General features: G+C 45.8%; 1 protein-coding gene across 2 annotated transcripts in view; it reads right to left on the bottom strand.

Annotated features, from left to right (window-relative positions):
• Positions 1-25,139, bottom strand: part of FHIP1B (FHF complex subunit HOOK interacting protein 1B) — a 436,229-nt gene that overhangs the window by 51,125 nt on the left and 359,965 nt on the right. For both annotated transcript variants that reach the window (XM_078658708.1, XM_078658710.1), the window contains exons 7-9: positions 24,917-24,996; positions 14,686-14,855; positions 499-1,800 (exon numbers count right to left, since the gene is read on the bottom strand). In XM_078658708.1, the coding sequence (XP_078514834.1) occupies positions 499-1,800; positions 14,686-14,855; positions 24,917-24,996 (1,552 nt within the window). The remainder of the gene's footprint in view (positions 1-498; positions 1,801-14,685; positions 14,856-24,916; positions 24,997-25,139) is intronic.

Raw genomic sequence — 25,139 nt, forward strand, 5'->3', positions numbered from 1 at the left:
CGAAAAGATTAGCCCAAGGGCTTTGCATTACACGGAGATGACAGTTACATAATGAGATAGGTCTGGAATTCAGGGTAGATGACTTTCGTTAAAAACTTACTACCATGCAGGAATACTGACTTTTTAGCAAATGCAGATTTTAGTTGGCTGAAAAGTCAAGACTTGCTGAAGCAGACAAGCGGCCACCTGACTGTGATGATGGGGCCTTTGCCTAAGAATATCATAATAAAAGGAATTCATGTAAATTAGTGTAATTTAAGTATCAGTTTAGCATTGAAAACATTAGGTGTGGTCGGTCCTTCATATGTGATAAAAATCTATAAACATTAACAATTTACCAGGAGCTCTTTGAGTTCAGACTATGGTACGAAAATTACTTCTAAGCATCGAATCACATTTTAACCCTCGTTAATGTGAAACCTCAACTCTGCAATGAAAGTTTTGTCTTGAAAACATGTTTCATATTTAACAAAAATATAACACAAAGAATATCTTTACCGGTGAAGGGCTGGCTGAGGGGCTGGCCAAGTGTTCTCAAAGGACTTGTGAGGATCTGCGAAAGAATGTCTGTCTTGGACGGCCCCCGACTGCTGTCCCTTGCGGGGGATTCATTAGCAGGCAGGCTTGCAAACCTCTGGTATGCCTCCTCTTCTTCAAAAGACAGGGGAAGCTCAGTGACCACTGGGGCAATGCCCTTCCCTATGTCACCATTGTTCATCTGCCCTTCAATTTCTTCCAATTCCTTTGAGAATTTCTCAATATTAAGGGGTGCCCCATTGGCTTCAGTGGGTGCATTGTCTAATAGCCTATCTATTAGGTTGTCCATGGTTTCCAACTGCTCCCACTTGGTCGAGGAGGTTTCTGTTTGATGATCAAATACAGAAGGACTGACTGGGCTTAAGGAAGTGGAATCTGATCCGATTGATCCATTTTCAGTAACTACTGGCAATCCTTCACTTGTATTGTTCTCATAAGCCAAAAGCTTACAATTAGTTTCTGGTAATTTTGGCAACTGTTCCAACTCTCCTTTTCTATCAGTCTCAGACAAAGAAGGTTCCTCCCTCCCTCCATGCGACTTCTCTCCGATGTCCCTTCGCACTTTTTTCACTACTAAATCTCCATCGCCCCTGTCTGGCCGACTCCCTTCAGTTCTGCTCACGCAGTTTATAAAGCCTGTATTAGTACCATAGGACCCATTAAATACAGTGCTTGAGTCCTTCCTGTTCTGTGCAGCATCCTCTGGGCTTCCCTTGCCTTCTTTATTTTGCATTGTCCTGTGCCTGTGCACTGCTGCCTCCTGCATGGTTCGTTTGTTAGTCCGAGGGGTGATGTTATTGGAACCTTTAAGTCTGTGGTCATAGTCCCCATTGTCAGAGGCAGATTTTAAAGAGTGGCGAAGCAGTCCAGTGCCTCTCTGCTCCGCACCAAAGTAGTTCACGCTCAAGGTTATTGAGTTCTCATCTGGTGCGGGAACTGTGAGGCTTGCTGGGTTGGGGTCCTCACCATCGTAGGGGGCGGACCATGCCCTGCAAGCCCACACACAGTAATCAATGCTTGCCCTGGCTTCCTGCAGGTACTCGAGGTAGTTGGATTCCAATTCTGAGACCTCCTCCCATTTCAATGGACCATGGCGAGGGCTTCCCACTGGTGTTTCTGGCGATTTGAGTCCAGGTGAACGCGGTGTTGGGGTGGGCTCAGCAGTGAAGCTCTGCTGTCGCATAAAGAAAGCCAACCTGGACGGTGTAGATGGCTTCGGAACTGTGGTTACTGATGAGGTGTCAATACTTGGGCTCCCTTGTCCTAAACAGAAGAAAAAACATCATTAATGTGACTTCAGCTACAAAAAGCCTTGTTACGGAACACAAAGTTAGTTCTATCACATCCAATGATTCCCTAAATAAAGTTTTACATCAGAATACATGATAAGGAAGGCTGTCTTGACACCGACAATGCATTCTTTATAAATGAATTGCCAATCTACCTCAATCGTTCATTACTCAAGCATTTTTATACACCTTTGATTAAGTATACATAACATCTTTGAAGTCTTTATCCAGAATTGCTCAAAAGAGGAATGGAACATGACAAAGTTGCTCCTGTGTTTCTCCACTTTACACAGATACATTTCACTTTATGAACAGTCAAAAAGGAAAGATGGTGGCAACACTGAAATACAGATATTGTGGTTAGAATAAAAGACAATCATAGTTTATTAACAAAACGGGTACATGCAGGGAATAATAACAATGCAAAAACAGACTGAGTGACCACGCAAAAGATAGAATCAGAAACAGGTAATACTACACTGTAGTGGCAATTTAAAAATGTACCACTGAAGCACATCCAAGTGACACAGGGTCACTGGAGCAAAGCAGATCATTCAAACAGCAGTGGTTAATCAAGTAATATCAAGGAAGTGGAGAGAAAGGCTGAATGTATGATAGACATTTGTCAAAGTAATACAAAACACTTCCAGCTAGATGAATTGTAAAGCATAGACATCATTGACTAGTATTAGTTTTCACTCAAGTTTTTCTGCCTGTTGACTTTAGGAAGAGAAAGAGCATGAAGCAGGCCCAAACAACGTTGTACACGGAAACCCTTCTTTGCCTTCTGAGAGGAGAAACCAATTACATACCTTTAATTGTGGTTTGTATCTTGAAACTCTTCTAAATGCACATGCTTTGCACAATTCTACCTTCTAGTGGCAGAGACAGGAAGTGATTTTCTTTCCTGAACTTTTCTCAGTTTGTGAGTGGGTGTCCGCATAGACAGGTCCCTTGTATGATGTCAACTGTAATTCCAAAATGCCTATGTGCGTGTCCACCATTATGGATTTTTTTTTTATTCTAAAAACGTTCCATGAAACTCCTTCCTTGGGGAAGTATGAATCTAGAAGAGTTTCAAGTGGCAAAACCATAATTACAAGTAACTTGTTTCTTTTGCAGCCTGACATCTCTTCCAGATTCACATGCCTTGCACGGATTATGTAGCGTATTACCTGTACAGCTGCTTGGCCCACTTTGTGACTTTAAGTGTATACAGTAATATCTTGTAAAAGGTTACTCTGAGGTCCATGTAGCTGCACTGCATATTTCTTGCGTAGCCACAGAAAAACAGACAATAAACGGCATGGTTTTCTGGTCAAGTGTGCCTTTGGTATAGTGAGCAAAGGCGTATCTGCTAGAGAGTAGCACATTTACATTGTCTATACAATCCATCTAACAATAGCATTCTTTGTCACAGCTATACCTCAGAATTCCTTATCCAGAATTGCTATGTTTTCCTGATGTACTGAGTGACTTGCTTTTAAGTGTAAAGTAGAGAGGTACCCCTTGAGTAGACCAAGGGAAATGGGGTTATCCAACCAAAGTTTAAAAATTCCCTTGAAACAGAACTAAATACAGGTTTACTATACCAAACCTTACAATGTCACAAGTACATACAACAAAGACATATTGAAAGTTAAAAATTAATTTTGAATAAACTTTAAAAGACACAATTGTAGGGCTGACTAATCTAGATCCCTAATCTTAAAACACAATTAAAACAGTACACCCTATTGCGACCTGTGCAATTGAAGAGAGACAGAACAGATACAACATGAAATCGTTGAGTACGAATTGTATATTCTGGCTCCGTTGTAGTTACACCGGTATTGTATTTCTATGACATCAGTATATCAACGTTGGTGTTGGAGACTTGAATTATACCAGTCGTTGCGTCGACGCGTTTCGGTGGGTTCTTCTTATAATAACCACCTTTATCATGACATATTATTTTCTGTCACAACCAGGGGGTATAGTAAATTGCCCCTATATTCCTGATGAGGACCGTTTCTTATGGTAAAATATCTGTTCCTGATCCAAATATGGACTTCAACTGGGGACTTGATAAATTGATGTTGCCAGTTGTCAATTCATTTTTGCTGTGTACGGCTTATGTTAGAAATATAAAGAAATAAAAAGATTTTAACTGTTTCCAATTTTCCAAACTTGGGATACCTATATGAAGTGGGACTAACATAAGCCGTACACAGCAAAAATGGATTGACAACTGGCAACATCAATTTATCAAGTCCCCAGTTGAAGTCCATATTTGGATCAGGAACAGATTTTTTCCCGTAAGAACCGGTCCTCATCAGGAATCTAGGGGCAATTTACTATACCCCCTGGTTGTGACAGAAAATTATATGTCATGATAAAGGTGGTTATTATAAGGAGAACCCACCAAAACGCGTCGACGCAACGACTGGTATAATTCAAGTCTCCAACACCAAAGTTGATATACTGATGTCATAGAAATACAATACCGGTGTAACTACAACGGAGCCAGAATATACAATTCGTACTCCACGATTTCATGTTGTACCTGTTCTGTCTCTCTTCAATTGCGCAGGTCGCAATAGGGTGTACTGTTTTAATTGTGTTTTAAGATTAGGGATCTAGATTAGTCAGCCCTACAATTGTGTCTTTTAAAGTTTATTCAAAATAAATGAATTTTTAACTTTCAATATGTCTTTGTTGTATGTACTTGTGACATTGTAAGGTTTGGTATAGTAAACCTGACTTGCTTTTAATACAACACAGCCCTCCTGTCTTTATATATAGATATGAATGGTTCTTTTACGGCCAGTTCTTGTAACTCTCTCACCCTTCCTAGTGATGTGTCAGCCACTAAGAAGATAGTCTTCAGAGTAATGTGTTTGAGCATGGCTTTATGCATGGGTTCAAAAGGTGCCTTCCATAACCCAGCTAACATAAGGTTGAGGTTCCACTGCGAGGGGCGTGCCACCCAAACAGGGAAGAATCTTTTTGCGCTATCCATGAATGTTTTGATCAGTGGAACAGAAAAGGTTGCTTAGCATGTAACCCTTTCACATAAGCTGCTATGGCTGATAGATGTAACATAAGTGAAGCATAGGAAAGTTTGCACTGTCAGGTGTGTAAGGTACTGGACTAGGACCTTGTGTTGATGCAACGTGTAGCATCTTGTTGTTTAACGATGCGTAATTCTATGTTTGGAGAATTTAGGTGTTGGAATTCGGCAATTTCAGGACCCTGCTCTCAACTGTAGTTCCGCTGGATTCTGGTGCAATACTTTCCCTGGATGCGTGGTCAGGGTGTACTTGTGCAAAGGAGTATTGATCTACTGATGTTTTGACAGTTGTAGTTGGTGTGAGAACCATGGCTGATGAGGCCATTTGGAAGCTATGAGAATCACGGTGATGCTGGAACTGCTGGGGGAAAAGGCGTATGCATATATCCTGTACCAGCTTATCGACGGGGCTTTCCCGAGTGACTAGGGTGGTAGTGTTTGGTTGCAAAGTACCAGCATTTTGTGTTTACTGGTGTTGCAAAGGGGTCTACCTCTGGCATTCCCCAGTGTTGGAAAACTGCATATATATATTATATATTGTTTTACTTCCCAGTCATGATAGCAGCTTGTTTCCCTGCGTAGCTTGTTTGCTTGTGTGTCCCCGCCGTCAGAACGTTTTGCAATACGATGTCCCATTTTTAGATGGCTTGTGCCAATTGTGAGAGTGGGTATGATACTGCCCCCCTTTGTTATTGAGGTTAACATTGCTGTTGTGTTGTTCATTAGTATTTGTGTTCTGTTGTCCTGTACTTGGCTCTCAGAAAGACTTGAGTGCTAGGGAAAGTGTTTAAGTTCTAGGAAGTGCTTGGTTGTATTCCGTGTCAACCACAATCCCTTATCCTGAGTGGACCGCTGTGAGCCGTCCAACCCATGTGCAACACGTTTGTGGTAATGACGGGTTGCGGAGGGGAGTTGTGAAAGGTTGCCCTTTTCGACAACTTCACTGTATTACACAACCTCATCCTCCATGTTGCTTTGGCTGTTACAACTACTAGACCTTTCCAGCTGCCTGTGGCCTGAGACCGTTCATTGATTGTACATCAACTCTTGTATTGGTCTCATGTGTTGCCTTGTGTTTGGAAAAAAGTGGATGCAAGAAGCCACTATCCCAAGTAGTTTCATCACTGTCCTCACAGTCGGAGACTGCGACGTCTGGTGAATCCGAATTTGTCCTTGTATCGCTTGGACCTTTCGTGCAGTTGCCATTGTTACTGCTGTGTCCAGATCCACCCAGAAAGATTTTGTTTCTAGTATGGGAGATTACTTTCCCTAATTTACTGTGAAATCTAATGTTACTACTGGTCAGGTCTGACACCGTCTGAATGTGCTTGCCTTTACCAGTCAATTGTGCAGATAAGGACAAAGAACAGCCTATCTACTGAGGTGTACTGCTACCACTGCCAATGTCTTTGTGAAGACGATTGGTGGGGACTTTATAAGAAAAGGCAAAACTTTGACCTGGTAATGCTCTCTATTCATTACAAATCTTTGATATTGCTTGTGTGCAGGGTATATGGGAATGTAGACAACCTTGAGATCTCAGAGTTGCAAGATAAGATTTCCTTCTCTAGCAGAGGGACAACAACTACTAAGGTTGCAGTTGGTATCTTTGCATCTTTAAGTACTTGTTTACAAAGCATATATCTAGGATAGGTTCCTTGGTTAAGTCCTGCTTTGGGGCTTGGAAGTAAACATGGCACACAATTGTGTTTTTCTTGTGGGGAACTCTTGTTCCAGCTCTGTCTCATTCACCTGTAACTGACCATTTTTGTAGTGCTAGTGCTTTGACGTTTCTGTTGGTGGCTTTTGTATGAAGTCAATACAATAGCCATGGTGTATAATATTTACAGTCCACTTGTTTGTGGTAATGCACTTCCAGTTGCTTTAAGTTTTATGACTTTCAGTTAAGTCCTTTATTCTCATCTCTAGAGGTGTTTTGTGGATGGCGGTGGGGGGAGAGTGCTCGAGTTATTTTGAGTAATTAGCGGCAGATCCCCTTGTGTTTCCTCCTCTTGATTTCTCTCTACCTTGAATAAAAGGCTTTGGCCCGGATTTAGATCTTGGCAGACGGGTTTCTCGGTTACAACGGTGATGGATATCCAGTCTGCTATAATATAATATATATATATCCCATTATGTCCTATAGGATTTACATTTCTGCTGACACTGTTGTGACGGAGTAACCTGTCTGCCAAAATCTAAATCCGGCCCTTTCTCTTTTGTTCTTGCCCCTGTGTGGGACATGAGAATGGACTGCTTCCCAGTTGTCTTTGCACCTGTGCAGAAAAGCCAGGCCTCCCCAGACCTCTGCTGTCTGGAGAAATACCTCTCTTGGATGAGGGTCTGCACATCTGGAGAGCTCCCCATGGCCTTGGCTATTTCGAGAGCTTTCTTCATACTCTCCAGAGTTGGTCCACTCCTGGGCAAAACAACCAGTTACCCATCAGAATCATTGCAAGGATACTGGATTGTACTTCTGGTTTAAAACCCGAGATGAATAACCAGGCGGGCCTTCGAGGGACAGTACCCATTGCCAGTTGTCTGCTTGCTGTATCTGCAGAGTAGAATTTTGAATTAAGGTAGGAGATAGTTGGCTGTGTTCTTTTCTTCCTCAATTATATTCCTTTACCCTTTCTGGTATTCTTCCGGGAGATGTGACATTAGGTCCTGCATATTTTCCCAGTGTGATGGGCGTGTCTACTTACTGAGGGAACTGAAGTTTAAAAGCAGCCATTGTGTGGCAGCTGCTCTCTTCATTTCCCTGACATGGGATATGGCTCTAATCCTCGCCGTTGTTACTATGAAAGAGTCAGGTTCAAAGTGCCCTTGTATATACTTTGGGTCCTGAGTGGATGGTCTGAACTTCTCTCTGCGCGGGGTGACGGCTTCAGCAGTCACAAGCTTTGAGAAAATTCCCTTACCCTGAGGACTATGCACTGGCAAAATCAGCAGAAACTTCTTTTCTTGTTTACGGGGCTGAGTGTCTCGAGGAGAAAGCATGTGTTCTCTTTCTCTATCTCCATCTCCACCCCAAAGGCACTTGCAGCTTTCTTTACCACCCCATGCTATGTTGAGACATCATTTGTAGAAAATTGCATTGAGGGGTAGATATCTATTTATACCTGAGGTGACTCTGCCTCAACATCTTCCCATTTCTTCTTGCGGTATGTCGAAACCAATGTCTTTGCAATCTGTGTGGATAAAGATAAATTCCACTTCCCCCATTGTCTGTGTCCTGTTCTACATCATGTTTTCCTCCTGCTCCGGCACAAGAATGTCCTTGGCTAGATTTTTAACCCCTAAAGCTTTAGCTTCCTTTTGAGGTATAAAAGCTTCCTTGAGAGTTTCCATCTTTTTTAGAAAAGTTTGTATTTCTGTCTCTAATGCTCCTTTTTCCACTCTAGTTCTATGACTGAGGTGTTATGATATCCATGGCACTTTCCCTTCAAGGGTGCCCTTCTCTTTCCGCACATGATCTTCCAAAGGAAGTTGAGGTGGCACCCTTCAGCGCATCCTTACAGGCGAATCTTTCTTTCCCAGTATGATGAGAAGTTAATCTGGCTCCTTTTACAGCACACTTTTTTGTCATTGAGGGCTTGGTTTTCTGAGGCTATATTGTTTTGCTCAAAGACGTCTGCTTTGGCGGGCATTAGCTTGGATGCTTCATCTTTGGTGGCTTTCGCCATGCAGCAATGCAGGTTTAGGGTCTTATATATCGTGTTCCTCAACCTCATATGAAGACTCGAGGTCGATACTTCAGTGTTTCGCTTGAGCCTCCTCCACCTTGACATCAAAGAACTCCATCTCATCCATCAACACAGCACCCTTTTCTAGTTCTGATAGACCTGCCATGTCTGAAGCCGCCCCATGTGCTCAAGGATTTATATCCCTGTGCATCAGAGCTTTTGCTTTGAAGTACAAGCATGGGACACAGTCCTTCTCCTTATTGTCTCTTGGGAGGTAGAAACACAGAGCAGGTGCTCTTCATTCGAAGCGAAATTCCTATGGCAGTTCATGAAAAATTTGAAGGGCAGGCTTAGAATCTAAAATGATGTCGCTGAACCAGAGGGATCCCACGTTGACTAGATATGATTCTCGGATTATCGATGCCCACGACAAATCCCTCACCCACTTCTCAACTGCTTTTAGGACTTTTTTGAGGGCTTCTTGGCGTCTTTCGACAAAATCGTAGGAATCTGTTGTGACGATCCCAACACCCAACTGCAGGAAAAAAAATCCAAGATGGTGGGCATGCACAAAGGCATGGCAGGATTATGGTCTATGCAGTGCTTAATTTGTAAAATATCAAGTGCCAGGGCTCTGACCAGGAGGTCACTGCAGCTTGCACCACCCATCGCCCCTGTCATCCCTGCCAAAACAACTAACCATCTATCTTGCATGTAATGCAACAGTTCAGATTATTCCAGGTCCCCAAAGCAAAAGTAATGGCTGGGGAGGCAGGTATTAGTAATTTTTTTAAAATGTATATTGCATTCCTAAACAACTGTTATACTGCTCATCTCTAAATTACATGAGCAGCGCCACCTTGTGACAGACTGCCCTAAGTGTGGTGTTTACATTTAGGTGCCGGTGCTGAGCACCGGAAACCAATTAAGTGCTGGTGCTCAGCACTGGAAAGCTCCGGATCAAATTAAGCACTGGGTCTATATCATACAAGGGCCTCTTAAATGGACACAAACTAAAAAGAAAATCAGAAAAAACAGTAACACTTTCAGACCCGACCACTAGAAGGAGGAATTGTGCAAACCATTTGAATCTAGAAGAAATTTCATACTGTAAAATGCCACATAGCGCTCATCTATAAGCTGATGACTTCTAGCTGTAACTGAAAGCTCCTCTTAACAGGGCATAACCAGTCTAGTGAAGACACTACATTTTAAGACATAAAAGTCAACACAATCTCAAACTGAACCCTGAAAAAGAGCAGTTTTACTGTTCTTCCTTCCGCCCTACAACTAGCCTGACTTGACGCAAAAGATTTACTTGACTGCAACCCATCCGTTGTCGAAAAAGCAATATGTGGGCATAAACTGAACCTACATGTTTACATTATTGCTTTAGCTAAAGAAGCCCAAGATTAAATCAGACTCATCCAGGAACGAAGTCTCTCATCCCTATAGAATACTTTAAAACAGCTGTACTATCACCGGTAATTACAAGACCAGATACCAAAATTCCAAAATGGCCTTTAACAGCAGCCACTAGAGCAGTAGCATGACTAATAACTGGTGCTAGAAGGTCAGACCACATTATCCCAAACCTAATCACTCTAAAATGGCTTAGGGAAGAGGAGCTGGCCTAACGGCTAGGGCGCTCGACCTCGGACCTGGGGATCTGGGTTCGAGTCTCGGTAACGACGCCAAAAAACCTCCTGTGATTCTGGGCAAATCACTTAATCCCCCCGTGCCTAAAAAATGAATGCGTGTCCTCATGTAACGTAACTGGTGCTATGTAAAGCGCTCTGATACCCGATTCAGTTCGGGTCTAGTTCGCGCTATATACAACTCTGTAAAAAGAAAAAAGAAAAAAAAAAAAAGACAAAAGCTCATTCGAGCCAACCTGCATTGTTCACAAGGCTTTTTTTCGAGCCGCCGCCCGAGGGGGTAGGTGTATCGGCTAGGACCGTGAGCCGCCGTAGGTACCATACCTTAACCATCCGGTCCGTCGGAAGCAGACTGCAAAGTACCTCAGGGAATCTTTTGGGGTCATAAAACTTCAGCAGGACCAATCTGCCTGCACCTCGGTATTACCGACCATACAAGGTTGTATACCAGATTGCTAGTTTCTATTTTTCACTAATTTTCTCACTGTGTGGTACTATACACCGAGGTCCTGAAGAATTGCCATTATGGCAAGAAACATGTTGACCAAACAAGAGGGTAGTAGTTAACTTGCTAGGATAGTTCCAGGGCATTTAGCTCCCCTCCCACCCCTTTTAAACAAGGAAGTCTACCACAAGAATAAAATAGGTTGTGGACTGACCCACCTTTTTTAAACTTCACCTTTTCACGACCACCCCCCCCCCCGCCCACTGAAACGCATGCACCATATGGCCGGAATAAAAGATCTCCGATAAAGAGCCCCGGTTTCGGGAGCCCGTCAGACATTGCAGCGCCAGTCTGACGAGGAGCAGAACCCATATGATGAAGCATGACACCTAGCTTGCTGGGTGTGTGAGGGTTTTAATTCCAACTAGGGGATTCCCCCCTCTTTCTAGCACACACACCTCTACTCCATCACTCTTCTCGGGGAACTTTGTACCTTCTTTTGTGCTACTTGTTCACAAGGCTATCAATGGGAGAATTTCTAACTACTTGATACACCAGCTAGTAATCTCAGGTGCATCCCTTTCACTTTTATGTGCAGTAAGATAATCCCCTCACTTCGATGGGCACAATCTCCCCTTGTGGAAGTCCCCTCTATTAAAAAGAAAACAAGAACTTTGAATTATTCTTTCTCAGAAGTGCCCCAGCATATGCCTCTCCCTCCCTCTGGCTGTAAGGATGAACTCCTTAGAGGACTTCAAGAATGATCTCAACAATCTACTTTTTCACTGACATGTCCAAGTACATACATACATACAAATACACACACACACACACACAGTATCACTATTTGTAATAAGTGCCCTATGGCTAAGCAATCATGAATACTTTTTAACATATAACAAAGGTTGACATTAAGTCTATACTAAACTAATGCTAAACTCATTAGGATGGTGGAGACCTTAAATAAGATTCTGATCCCATGTTGTATACCCCGGATACCGCCAAAGCTCAAACTTATATACCTCGGTTGATGTCAACTGCCTCATTCACAAACACTAAACTTGTGTAGAAATAATCTTCTCATGTACTTCAGTGTTATTGTTTTTAGATATGTAAACATATCTACACACACACACACACACATATATATATACACACACACATACATACATACATACATACATACAAGGAAACAGGGAACTCTGAGTAGGTTTAGGTGGAGAGCAGCTCCTTTACATGGAGCACTTTACAGCACCACAACACACAATCTGCTCACCTCAAATGTCTGTTTTTCTAGAAGAGTTTTTAACCCCTTCCCTGCGCATGACGGAACCACGCCATCATGAGCCACGCCCACGGGTGGCGTGTGCTCATGACGGCGTGGTTCTGTCATGCTGCAGCCGCTCCGCCCACGCGGCACCGATTCTGTGCGGGCAAATTAGTGAGTGGACGGGGTCGTGACGGAACCACGCCGTCATGAGCACAGCTTGCCCGGGACTCATGACGGCGTGGTTCCATCACGAGCATGGCGGCGCCGTGCTCGCCGCGGCGGAATTAGCGCCGCAGCCAAGGGGTTAAGGATAGGTTCAGCCCTGTGCCATCCACGCCGAGCTGGAAAAGGACAAAGCCTTTTACCACTCCAGGCCAGTATCAGAGCTTTGGATGGTATTTTACCTATCTAAACACCATTAAGGTGAGGCCCACTAAAGAAGGAATAAAGAGGGGCGGTGGGGGGAGCTGGACAGAAAGCTGGGAGCAGTAATTGAAGGGTCCGGGAAGAGGTTCCAGGAGCAGGAGGGTCATGCTTAACCTGTGGACAGTTGGGGCATTAGAAACCGAACAGTCCCAATGTTGTATCTAATGCATTACCTGTCCCTGTAATCATCAGATTACTCAAAACTCTAATCCTGAGTTTTGAGACAGCCCGAGAGGCTCCAACTATGCTGTGAATACCTTAATCCCAGTAGATCAAAAGGGCCCATACTTCGATTGTGTCATTAAAGGTACGCGTGTGACCTAGTCCCTTGACATGGGTGTATGAGCACTAGCCGTTTAGCTCTACTAACCTCTGAATTCCCCTCTTTACCTCTCTTAGTCATTACTTCTAATCAACGAGTTCCTCAATATATTTCTGATCCAGTTTCCATTGCCCTGGGATCCATTAGTGATAAACATTGCTTTTTGCTCAGCCTCACTTCCAAACTAATGTGCTAGATATGGATATTCCCTGCAAGCTAAACTGTACTGTATTCTGCAATTCAGAAGGTGTGCTCTTAAATATAAATAATCAAGAAAACAAATTACCTGCACTATTTTTTAAGAGCCCAAATTGCCCAAGTAATACTAATGAAACTGTCAAATCTTCTGATTTAACTGAGTTGCTTTCACAGGTACCATCCCCACTGTGGTCTACAGAGGCCAATGATCTGGGATCCATACCATCAATGGAACCAGTGAAGGTGAGTGTTGACCTTTAAAAGAAGAAATGCACTAACCGTTAAACCCTGAGAAGGAGGAAGGGATCCACCATGTAAGAGCAGATTCAATGAAGTTAGGGGGTTTAGTTACGTATTGTGATGTAATACTCCAATTTCCTGATATGCAATTGTGGAAAGTCAACATGTACAGGAATTAAGGGCCATGACTAATGTGAATAGTCCAAGCTTCTTGTGGTCCCCGCCCCACCACCATCTTTTATTGCATCCCCGCCATCACCTAATGGTTTACTGTGGATGAACTTTAGTTCGCTTTCTTTTCCATTCCCATACATAAGAAGAGTCCGTATCTCTTCTTGTTCACATTCTGAGGGTCTCACCTGTTGTAGACACAAATTCCTCAATGATTTGCAGAGTCCCCTTCAATTTATTCCTAGGTCCTGAAGAAGGATCAAGATACATTAGTTTTCCCCCTAAGGTTTTACTCTAGTCCAATATGTTGATGATCAGCCTTTGGCATCTGTATCTTGGTCATAAAATCTCTGCTGGGAAGCAGCAGCTATCTTCTGAAAGAGGGGAAGCTTTTCGTAAGTTGCCCCTCCCTATAACTGTCTGCCAGATATGTACCTTTTCTAGGCATGGCTGGGTACTGCAGACAGTGTTTTTTACGCCTTTAGGCTACACTGAAATGGTGAAGCTTTTCTAGAATTATGCTAGAAAAGGCACCCGTGAATGCTTGCAGTGGTCTACTGAAGTCTAAGATGAATTTGTGAAAATTAAGCAGGCAATAGTTTTTGCATTTACCTCAGGACTCCCTGAATATTCCAAACCTTTTACTGGGTATTGTCATGAACATATTGGATTAACACACTTGGAGTATTGGCACAGAGCCATGTGGAATCAGTAGAAACTCATAGCTTATTATTTAGCTGCAGTCCTGGTCGCAGAAGTGCTCCTGCCATGCTTAAGATCTATGACAGCTGCGGCAAGTTGAATAAAACACACAAAAGGTGATGAGAGGAATGGTTACAAGTCTAACCACTGCCAATCACTTGGGATAGCATTCCAACCTATTACTGCTCACTATGCAACCCAAGTCTCGACTTATCCATATGCAATGCACTCTTGACCCTGCTCCAATAGGAACAGTCCGGCTTGTACTGCCAGGTCAGGTCATCTTTGAACCAGCTGGAGACCAGTTGTGCCCTGAGTGGAGCTTGTCAGTCGGGTGCAACTTGGCTCCAGTGGCACTGTGAGCAAGAGGTCCACGTTAGGGAATACACTTGGACACTTAGGGCATTATATGAAACATATAAAAGGTAATGGGAGTAATGCTTGCATTAAGTCTAACCACTGGTAATCATTCAGGCTAGCGTTCCAACCCATCATTTTTTTTCTACCTATGCATCCTCAGTTTGGACCCAGCCATATGCAGATCAGTTTTGACCCTCCTCCAATTGGAACAGTCCAGCCATTCATGAAAAAAATGGAGATACTAAATAAACGCATGTGTCAAGTGCCTGCCAATGATAAGCCATGGGCCCAAATGCCACAAACTTTAAATTTCTCAGTGAGTTTCTCACCTTTCGACCATGTGGCATGTTCCTCTTCCTGGTCTGGGGACGGAAATCTTTCATGTTGGCAGCACTTGGGAATCAAAGATAGGAACTTGTCTGCAGTTCTGCCATAGAAATCTAAGTCCTTGACAGCTCTCTTCTGGCTCAGCATTACATGATTGCAGGGGATGAGGTACCTGGAATTGAGAAACAACATAAGCACATTCTTGTAGATGAGAATCCATGGTACAGCAACACAGAACACCTTAAAAACATTAGCCTTAATGCCATACTCAAATAATGTCTGGTTCAAACAGCCACATTACAACTATTTCATTTTGATGTGAATCTTTAAATGCTCGCATACATTTTTGGAGGCGAAACTAATTTTTGCATTGTCTATAAAACTTTGGAGGCAGCATCCTACTATAGTTCTGCAAACTAGGCCAAGTACATCCCTTCAATCAATCAATCAATCATGACATTTGTATAGCGCACTACTCACCCGGGGGGGTCTCAAGGCGCTGGGGGAGGGGGGGCCGTCACTGCTCGAAGAGCCAGGTCTTGAGTTGCTTCCTGAAGGAGAGATGGTCCTGGGTTAGCCGGAGGTGGATGGGGAGGGAGTTCCATGTCTTGGCTGCCAGGTAGGAGAAGGATCTTCCACCGGCGGTTGCTCGGCGGATGCGTGGGACGGCGGCGAGGGCGTGGCTGGTCGACCATAGCTGGCGGGCGGGCGTGTAGAAGGTCAGGCGGTCGTTGAGGTACTTGGGGCCCAGGTCGTGGAGAGCCTTGTGTGCGTGGGTGAGGAGTCTGAACGTGATCCTCTTGCTGACGGGGAGCCAGTGCAGGTCTCTCAGGTGGCCGGAGATGTGGCTGTGTCGGGGGATGTTCAGGACGAGCCGTGCGGAGGCGTTCTGGATGCGTTGGAGTCTTTTCTGAAGTTTGGCCGTGGTTCCGGCGTAGAGGGCGTTCCCGTAGTCCAGTCGGCTGGTGACGAGGGCCTGGGTGACCGTCTTCCTGGTTTCAGTGGGGATCCAACGGAAGATCTTTCGGAGCATGCGCAGGGTGTTGAAGCATGATGACGATACGGCATTGACTTGTCTGGTCATCGAGAGGGAGGAGTCCAGGATGAAGCCTAGGTTACGTGCGTGATCTGTTGGCTTGGGAGTGGAGCCCAGGGCGGCGGGCCACCAGGAGTCGTCCCAGGCGGAGGGAGATGGTCCCAGGATGAGGACTTCCGTCTTGACTGAGTTCAGTTTCAGGCGGCTGTTCTTCATCCATTCGGCGACGTCTTTCATCCCCTCGTGTAGGCTGGTTCTGGCGGAGGCTGGGTCGTTGGTGAGGGAGAGGATCAGCTGGGTGTCGTCTGCGTAGGAGATGATGTTGAGGTTGTGTTGGCGTGCGATGGCTGCGAAGGGGCTCATGTATACGTTGAAGAGGGTGGGGCTGAGTGAAGATCCTTGTGGTACGCCGCAGGTGACTTCGGTGGCCTCGGAGCTGAACGGGGGGAGGCGGACTCTCTGGGTTCTTCCGGCGAGGAATGAGATGATCCACTCCAGTGCCTTCTCTTGGATCCCGGTGTTGCTGAGGCGCTGCACTAGGGTGCGGATGCAGACGGTGTCGAACGCTGCGGAGAGGTCCAGGAGGATGAGGGCTGCTGTTTCCCCGTTGTCGAGCAGGGATCTGATGTCATCCGTGGCTGCAATGAGGGCGGTCTCGGTGCTGTGGTTGGCTTGGAAGCCGGACTGCGAGTGGTCGAGGGATCCGTTCGACTCGAGGAAGGCGGCAAGCTGTCTGTTGACGGTCTTCTCGATGACTTTGGCAGGAAAAGCGAGGAGCAAGATGGGTCGGAAGTTCTTGAGGTCGGTGGGGTCCGCTGTTGGTTTCTTCAGGAGGGCGCTGAGCTCGGCGTGCTTCCAGCTTTCCGGGAAGGTGGCGTGTTGAAGGAGGCGTTGATGATGTCTCTGAGTTGGGGTGCGATGATGGAGTCGGCCTTGTTGAAGACGTGGTGGGGGCAGGGGTCGGTTGGGGATCCGGAGTGGATGGTGTTCATCGTGCGGATGGTGTCTTCGGTGCTGACCGGGGTCCAGGTTCTGAGGGTGGTGGTGGGGGGCGATGGTTTGGTGGTAGGGTGCGTGGTCGGAGCGCCGAAGCTGTTGTGTATTTCGGCGATCTTGCGGTGGAAGAATGAGGCGAGTGAGTCGCAGAGGTCTTGCGAGGGAGTGATGTTGTTGTTTCCGGCGTTGGGGTTGGAGAGCTTTTTGACGATGCTGAAGAGTTCCTTGCTGTTGTGGGCGTTGTTGTCCAGTCGTTTTTTGAATGCTGTCTTCTTGGTGGTGCGGATTAGCTGGTGGTGTTTGCGGGTGGCGTTCTTGAGGGCAGTCCAGTTGACTGTGGTCTGGTCGTTGTGCCAGGCTTTCTCGAGGGTGCGGCAGTTCTTCTTGGAGTTCATGAGTTCGGCGGTGAACCAAGAGGCTTTCTTGCTGCCGTGTCTGCTGGGAGGGGTCTTCAGTGGTGCGAGGACGTCTGCGCAGTTGGTGATCCATTGCGTGAGGTTGTTGGCTGCTTCGGTGGAGTCCGTTGTGCTGGCAGGTGGGTTCTGGCTGAGGGAGGTGGTGAGCTGGTCGGCGGTGATCTTGTTCCAGTTCCTGCGGGGAACTGGTTGCGGGTGGTGGTGGGTCGTGGTTCTTCTGAAGCTGAAGTGGACGCAGCTGTGGTCAGTCCAATGAAGTCCGGTGGAGTGGCTGAAGGAGATGTGCTTGCTGGAGGAGAAGACTGGGTCGAGCGTGTGGCCGGCGTAGTGGTTGGGGGTGTTCACCAGTTGTTTGAGGCCGAGGTTGGCGAGGTTGTCCAGCAGGGTGGTGGTGTTGCTGTCTTTGTTGTTCTCCAGGTGGAAGTTGAGGTCCCCTAGGAGCATGTAGTCATCGGAGAAGAGGGCGTGCGGGCTGATGAAGTCTGTGATGTCTTCGCTGAAACGAGTGCGTGGTCCTGGGGGGCTGTAGATGAGGGTGCCTCTGACTGTGGTCTTGGGGTCGGTGTGTATCTGGAAGTGGAGGTGTTCGGCGGCGGTGAAAGTGTCGTCGGAGCTGGTCGTGATGCGGATGTTGTTCTTGTGCACGATGGCGATGCCTCCTCCAGTCTGGTTGACGCGGTCCCTCCGGGTGATCTTGTATCCGTCCGGGATGGCGATGTCGGGCGCTGAGGAAGCATTCATCCAGGTTTCCGTGAGGAAGACGACGTCTGGTGATGTAGTGTCGAGCAGGTTCCAGAGTTCGATGGCGTGTCTGTGGACGGAGCGGGTGTTGAGCAGGATGCACTTGAGGTGGTTGCTGTTGGTGTTCAGCTTGGTGGGTGCGGTGCAGGTCCGGAGGCAGGTGAATTTGCAGGCTTGGCAGGTGAAGGGTCTGTGGGTGCGTTTCGGGGTGGCTCGGTAGCATGCTGGCGATCGGCCGGTGTTGAGTGCGTTGAGGGTGGTGGCGTTGTAGGTCCGACGTGTGGTCTGGCGATGGCAGGGGTCAGAGGTCCTGGCGCTGGGCGCGGGCCAGGCGCGGACGGGCGCAGACGGGCTTGCCTTTGGCGTGCCTTCGGCGTGAACGCTGCGCGTACGCGCGGACTCTGCCATATGTGGCGAGGGAGGAGCAGCTGGGAGCGGGGTGGCGAGTGGGGAGGGGAGCGGTGCGGTGATGCTGGAGGGAACGGGGGTGGGGCCGCGGGGGAGCAGCGGCGGGGAGCAGGGTGGAGCAGCGGGGGACATTCCACAACTGACTCACAGAGTACAGATGGCGAGTAGTCAAAGGTATATATAAACAAGAGGAGAGAGTCAGGGAATTATGTGAGGTGGGAACTCCTGGTCCCCGGGATAGATTGTAACAACAATGGAGGAGTACCCCCTAGGAAGCAAGGACAGAGAAAGTTCTCTGTTACTAGAGCTTAAAGCTCAGGTTAGCACATTGTGCCCCAACCCGTTACCGGACAGTTCTTGTCCTTATAGAAGACCCCTCACTCACCAACCTAGTTGGTGACATGCTTCATCATCGGGGTCCCACCCCATAGGCCGAGTGCCCACAGGGTGTGCTGCGACACCTGACTACAGTGGAGCTGGGTAATTTTTCTTTTATATGTGCGAAAATATTTTACAGAGAGGTGTGTGTTAAAAGGGCCAAAACTACTCACTTCAAGAGTTTATTCTTGAGTGTTTGAACCCCGGTAAAAACAGTGTGGCACCCGTGCCTAATTAAGTAGGCTATGGTGTCTCAAGAAGTGTAATGAGTTAAAAATAGCGAAGTGTGCTATGTGAATATTTACCAAGAAAAATAATAGTACGAGGTCTACATGTTTCAACCTTTGAAGTGATTCATAGGTTTTCGTCAGGACCGTGGTGATTGAGCGGGGTGGTCCGCACACGCTAAGGTGCGCCCTGCCCTCGTTCAATTAAGAGACTGCAAATTGCGATCTCGTTTAAAAAGGTGTGTCTTTATCCTCATTCAGGAGAAAAACACTTGAGGCGGTAAATACCGCTTCATGGGCATCTGAACTTCCAAGACGGCAAGAACCCGTCACTTGCGACTTCTGTTCGTCTCGCGGTAAACCTACTTAGCTGCTCGAGATGCCCCGTTGAGTTATGCGCACGCGCGGACTCTGCCATATATGGAGAGTGGCGAGGGAGGAGCAGCTGGGAGGCGGGAGCGGGGTGGCGGGAGGGGAGCGGTGCGGTGATGCTGGAGGGAACGGGGGTGGGGCCGCGGGGGAGCAGTGGCAGGGAGCGGGGAGCGGGGTGGAGCAGCGGGGGACATTCCACAACTGACTCACAGAGTAGAGATGGCGAGTAGTCAAAGGTCTCTCAAGGAGGCAGTTGTGGGGGCTAGAGACTCAGAACTCAACAACAAGCATGATAATTCACTGCCCTGCCCAGTGTTTGTCTTAATAAAAAAGGGAAGTACTCTATAACATATATTAATGGAGATTTTATGGCAAGAGCAGAGGCCATCAATATGAATGGACATCTTTTATTGTTGCTCCATGTAGCAATTTAAGCTCTCAAATTACTTAAATGCAACTCTAGAATAAGAACACTATTCAGCCCATAATGTCTCTCTGATACCCCCAAACTCCCATCTTTCATTGCTCCTCATGGACAGCCAAGTACCTTGATTTCTCTTTAGTTTTATTTTAACAGTTTGGTGATTTATTTTGTAAGGCAGAGCACTAGTGTTTGGGGTCCTGCTTCCAATTTATGGAGACCTTTTATAAGCAAGTATTGGAGAGTGTGTTAAATAGGGTCACTGCAAAATTATCTTCAAGTTAGAGTGGATGTGTGGCTTTAATTCCATAAAGAAGAGCAAAGGAAAGTTTAGTTGTACATCTTTATAAGGTATTGCAGATAGTTTATTTTTAAGTTGAGGGCATTAGACTTACTATCTTATGGAATGCGCGGACAGCAGTGAGCAGGTGGTGCAGACTGGTGTTAGGGCGCACGGAGGTACCTGCACTGCCCAATGAGAGCTCGCTTTACATGACGAAAGCTTTGGTGCGAAACTGTCTGTTTCTGGTTTACAAAAGTAATTGTGTCTCGAGGATGCAGTGAAATCTCACATTTGTTTCACCACAGTTATGCTGGGAAGAATTCATTGGATGCTTGATTCCGGTCCAGGAAAGACATGGCTTGGCAGTTCGGGCTGGACTGTTCCCATGAGGCACAGGGTCAAGGCTGATTTGCATATTGCCATGTCTGACCTGGGGTGGTGTGGAGTGCAAAAAACGATGGATTTAGGCCCAGATCTCTGTACTGGGGTGAATGTATGACATTTTTCTGCAATCTGTCCATCAACTGTTGTTTTTGCATGGGAAGAATTCAGTGGCAGCCAATGTAATTCAGGGTGATTCAAAAGGGGGTGGTGATGGACAGAGTATCTGAATTAAGCAGAACACTCCTACCCAGTCAAAAGATCAGGGCTTGATCCATCACCGTTTTTTAGCTCACTGCACCATCCCAGTTCAGAACCTGGCTACATGCAAATTAGTCTGACCCTGGCCCAGTGCATCATGGGAACAGGGCAGACCAAACTACCAAGCCAATTCTTTACTGGAAAGGAAACAAGCTTCCGGGGACCGGTTTCTGGCATTACAGCCGTCTTCGGCCCGGCTTGCTTGAATCCTGATGGTGCAGTGAGCAAGGGACTCACATCTGAGCATACCCTTCCACACTTGTGGTGGCCAAAACGATCCTTTTAAGAATGTAATTCAGGGTAGCGTAATGGCAGCCTTACAGTTTCACCTAGGTCGTCTGTATTTGTCACAGGCTGATGGGCGTGCTTCTTGAAATTAATTGTGGCCACTTTTATGAGTATATAAGTGGACCTAAATGGTTTCTGAAAATCTTAGAGAGGGGAGAAAATAATGTCTTAGTGTCTGCTGAGACAGTCCAGGACAAGATTATGAAAAGATGTAAATCAGAAGGAGATACAGATTTCCATTAAGGAGATAATGAAATCTGACTTTCGAAAACTAGAGAACAGCGAAGGAAGCCTTAGATGAGGATGGTTGGTCTTTTGATGAGACAGATAGTAAGGAAGAGAAGCAAGGAGTTAAAAAGCAGATGAAAATGAAGCTTTTAGGTTTAAGTCAACATGAGTTAGCTGTTCTAAAGGGCAAGAGAAGGTGCCCTGAGTGCCAGGGAGGGAAACGCTGATCTTAGCAGCATAAAAGGTGGTGTGCTGAGAGGCATGAATGGAAAAGGTCCTATATGATGACCTAGAGGAAGAAGCACAAAGTGTATGGGGAGCAAATAAGATGTTTAATATTCTTTGGCTCTAACATAGGCTAGGAGTTGGGACATGGATTTTGAGAGAGACACTGTTGGAAAACTAAGTAAGAAGGGGATGGTTAAGGAACCCATAGGAAAACAGATGTTCTCTCTAGAAGCAAACCATCACCCTGGAAATGCGCAGTTAAAAAGAAATCTATACACAAGCCATTAGAGACAGTTTAGGACTGTAATGAGAGCAGAGTGTGCGAGGCCCATGATTGATAACAAGAACCATACGACTACAGATACTGAACCACACATATTTAGGTTTTTTATTCAGGCTGGAACGAGAAAACTAAGAGTCCATACAAGGTGCTGAAACAGTGCCAGGAAATGCTAGACATTACTGGGGCAATGGCCAAGATTCTAGACTGGCGGAAGAAATATATTGCAAAGGAGAGGAAGTGGATATCTCCTTTACATGTGGTTGAGTCAGAGCGTAGATGATTTTTTGGAAAGTGCTAATTCCGCATTAACTGATGAGAGGCACAAAGCAGTCCTGATCAACATAGAGCCATACATTTGGTGATTTGGAGAACAAGGAAACAAGTGAAAATACAAACGGTTTAGTGTTTGGAGAGGGCTTGATGAAGGGAATAGGGAAGTATGTTTCAGTAATCTTGGTAATGCTCAGAACTCTCTTCTGAGAGCTTTGGAAGCAGTGAGTGTGAGGACATGGGATCCATTATATGGTGTGATTGTGCGACCTCACTGTGTAATGCACTTAGGACCAGCAGGTTTCGTTTGTCAAACCTTCAGCTCAACGCTCAGTAGTGGTGGCTTTGAGCAGCAAGGCTAACATGAAGAAACAAGTGTAAAGCATTTGAACAGCACCAAAATAATTGAAGAAGAAATCAACACAACTCCAAGGAAATCTGACACTAATTTATAAAAAATAGACTGCATTGTTATGTTATTATAGACACCACAAAGAAAAAGATTCACCAGAGGGTTCCAGAGATATAGAATTTGCAAGGTATAGTAAATCAAAGCATTTCACTCAACCGCAAACAAGCATTGGCAAATCTGACGAATATGACAGAAACCTTTTCACTAAAAGTCGGGCTAGTTGTATTGTACTCACTTAAAGTCACTTTAGGCGACCAACAGTTAGGGAGACCAGCAAGGTCCTCAGAAACAGTTACCTCAAGGGTAGCAGCGTTCCTCAGTCAGTTTTAGGAACGTAAATTTGTGTCATTGATTTCCTACGCAAGTTGTCCTATTAAAAGGGATGAAGGAGGCTGAAGGTGCTGTGTATGCAGTGCGGTTGACAGGGGTCTTTCTGTGGCTACTCTTCGGTCCTCAAAGGGGGTGAGGCAGTCCTCGTCACAGGGTTGACTGCCCTCTAGGACCTCTCAGTGCTGGTAGACGTCCAGTCACCACAGGCTACCAGACGATCGATATATCAGGAACAGCCAAATATGTCCCTGGGCCATAGCTCATCTACTGGGCAACCAAGCTGCATTCTCATGACTCTCCCAGGATCAGTGAGATCAGGCGCAACTTTGAGCATTGGGTCCTGATCTCTGGTGCTTGCACAGCAGCCATCTGAAGACTCTGGGCAACCAACTTGCCCCAGCAAGCGTCTCAGCTGTTGTGACTCTGAACTGTGAAAGGGAAGTCAGCCACCTGACCCTTGGAGTCTCTAGACTTGGCTGGGCTGTGGTGGCAATTTTTCTTTGAGCAGGACACTGTAGGCACAGTCCCTTGGCCCTTGCTAGCCACCAAGTTCAGCAGGTGCAGTCCACGCCAGTGCAGCCTTGCTATGCTGGTTTCACGGTGCAGCAGGGCAATCCATCTTCCATTGCAGAAGAGATCGGAGTTCTTAGTGCCAGGGTTGCCCTATTTATGATCAGAAAATGCCCTCAGGGTAGATGCAGTCAGTAGCCAATGGGCTACTAGGTTCCCTCCCATCTGATGACCACTTCCTGGGAAGTGTTGCACCTGGCTATCCCAAGATGCATCATTCTGCACACACACACCCAACATGGCAGAACCCCTCTCTCGACTTCCAGAGCTCCCTAGCCAAACCCAGAGGTGTGGCTGTTGTGTCATTCCCATGTTTTTTTACATGTACTTTGTTCACGTAAGAATTGTTTCAAGGCCTATTACACAACTTGTACGGCCATATGAAATTCAAACAAATATAGCTAAGAAATGATATAGGACATCAATGATGCACTGCGCAATAAAGGTTACCATGTCTTATTCTGCCATTACTTCCTCAAGATATGACAAATAGCATTAATCACCCATGAAGCCCATTTAACAAAAGTGTCAGATGTGAGAAAAAGCCTGGCAGATTGACAACTTCAGTGCCCAAAAATTAACAACATATTTGATTCTATGCCATAAAAAGGGTCTAAAGTTAGGGAATAAGGAGCGCAAACCTTAGAAGATATGGTGGGTGAGCGTGCATTGGGAGCAATAGACCAGGTGTAGTAAAGAAAATATACTGCACAGAAATGAGTTGAAGGTATGTCCTACTTAAGTGTGTGTAAAGATAAAAGCATGTTTGTCTGTAAGCCACACCCTGGAATACTTGTAAGTAAACTTTACTTAGACATGAAGGAAATGAAAGATCAGCGAAAAAGGGATAAACAAAGGCTCTTACGTGTCATGGTCACAAGTTAGCGTATTAAAATGCAAGCCAAAAATAATGCCTAAAAACTACTATGAATAACTACACCACAATGTAGCACGCTTAGATTCTCAGGTATTCATATGGTTGAACTCAGGTAGACCCAGAAGCACAATGGTTGGGTTCTCTGACTGACATCAGGTACGTGCACAGCAGCATAGTCAATGGCGTACAGGAGTTACAAAACGATCTGTGGCGCTACTGCGGGTCTGTAGTAATTTCGTGGGATTGGCTGCATAAGAGAAGGATATGTAGTGTTGCAGTAGGTGTAAAGGATGTTCTGTAGAGTAGGTAGGGACAGTCTATGCTCGTAGAATCATAGACTGTGTTTATATTGTAGGTTCTGAAATAACAACAGGGTCTCTGATAGCGACTGTAAGGCCCACAGTGACAAGAAGGGTGGAGGGTGAAGTATCACACATCCAGCGTTACAGGTATTGTAGGAAAAAGGAGTTGAGGAAAAAAACTTCAATGCATGGTGCAATGGAAACGTTATTTTCATTGTGGCCATTCACCATCACTAATCACCTCAGCAGTCTAGCAATTCCCTCCAAAGAATACACTTGGTTGCTTCTGTACTTCTACTGCAACCCCTTTGAGGCTGTGCATCAAGAGTCCTGAGCTGCTGAAAGTGGGCTAGTATCACTAGCTCCCTAGCATATCGATCATCAGAGGACGGAAATCCTCTGCAGAGGTGCAAACTGTGTTAGGCTTGATCCAAAATCTAGCCTGGTGTGTCGTACGGAGATGGCCAAAGGAAGCACATCTGATCAAGAACGGATATGCTTGTTCTACATAGTCTTGCGACGTACCTGAGCACGAGCTGCAACAAAACATCTTCACAATTTAGATTCAAAAGAGTCCTGAAGAGACTGAGGGACACCATGCAGAGCTGAAATATTAGAAACAACATGTTAGGGTGTTCCGCTCTATGCCACTACGCAAACGGCAGCAAGTGTAGAAATATTGTGAAAGTCCAACAAACATTAGCTTATGCAGACTCTACCATCTTAATGATCTTATCAATACAATAAG

The sequence above is a fragment of the Lissotriton helveticus genome, chromosome 8, assembly GCF_964261635.1.
Source record: "Lissotriton helveticus chromosome 8, aLisHel1.1, whole genome shotgun sequence".
Taxonomy (NCBI): Eukaryota; Metazoa; Chordata; class Amphibia; order Caudata; family Salamandridae; genus Lissotriton; species Lissotriton helveticus.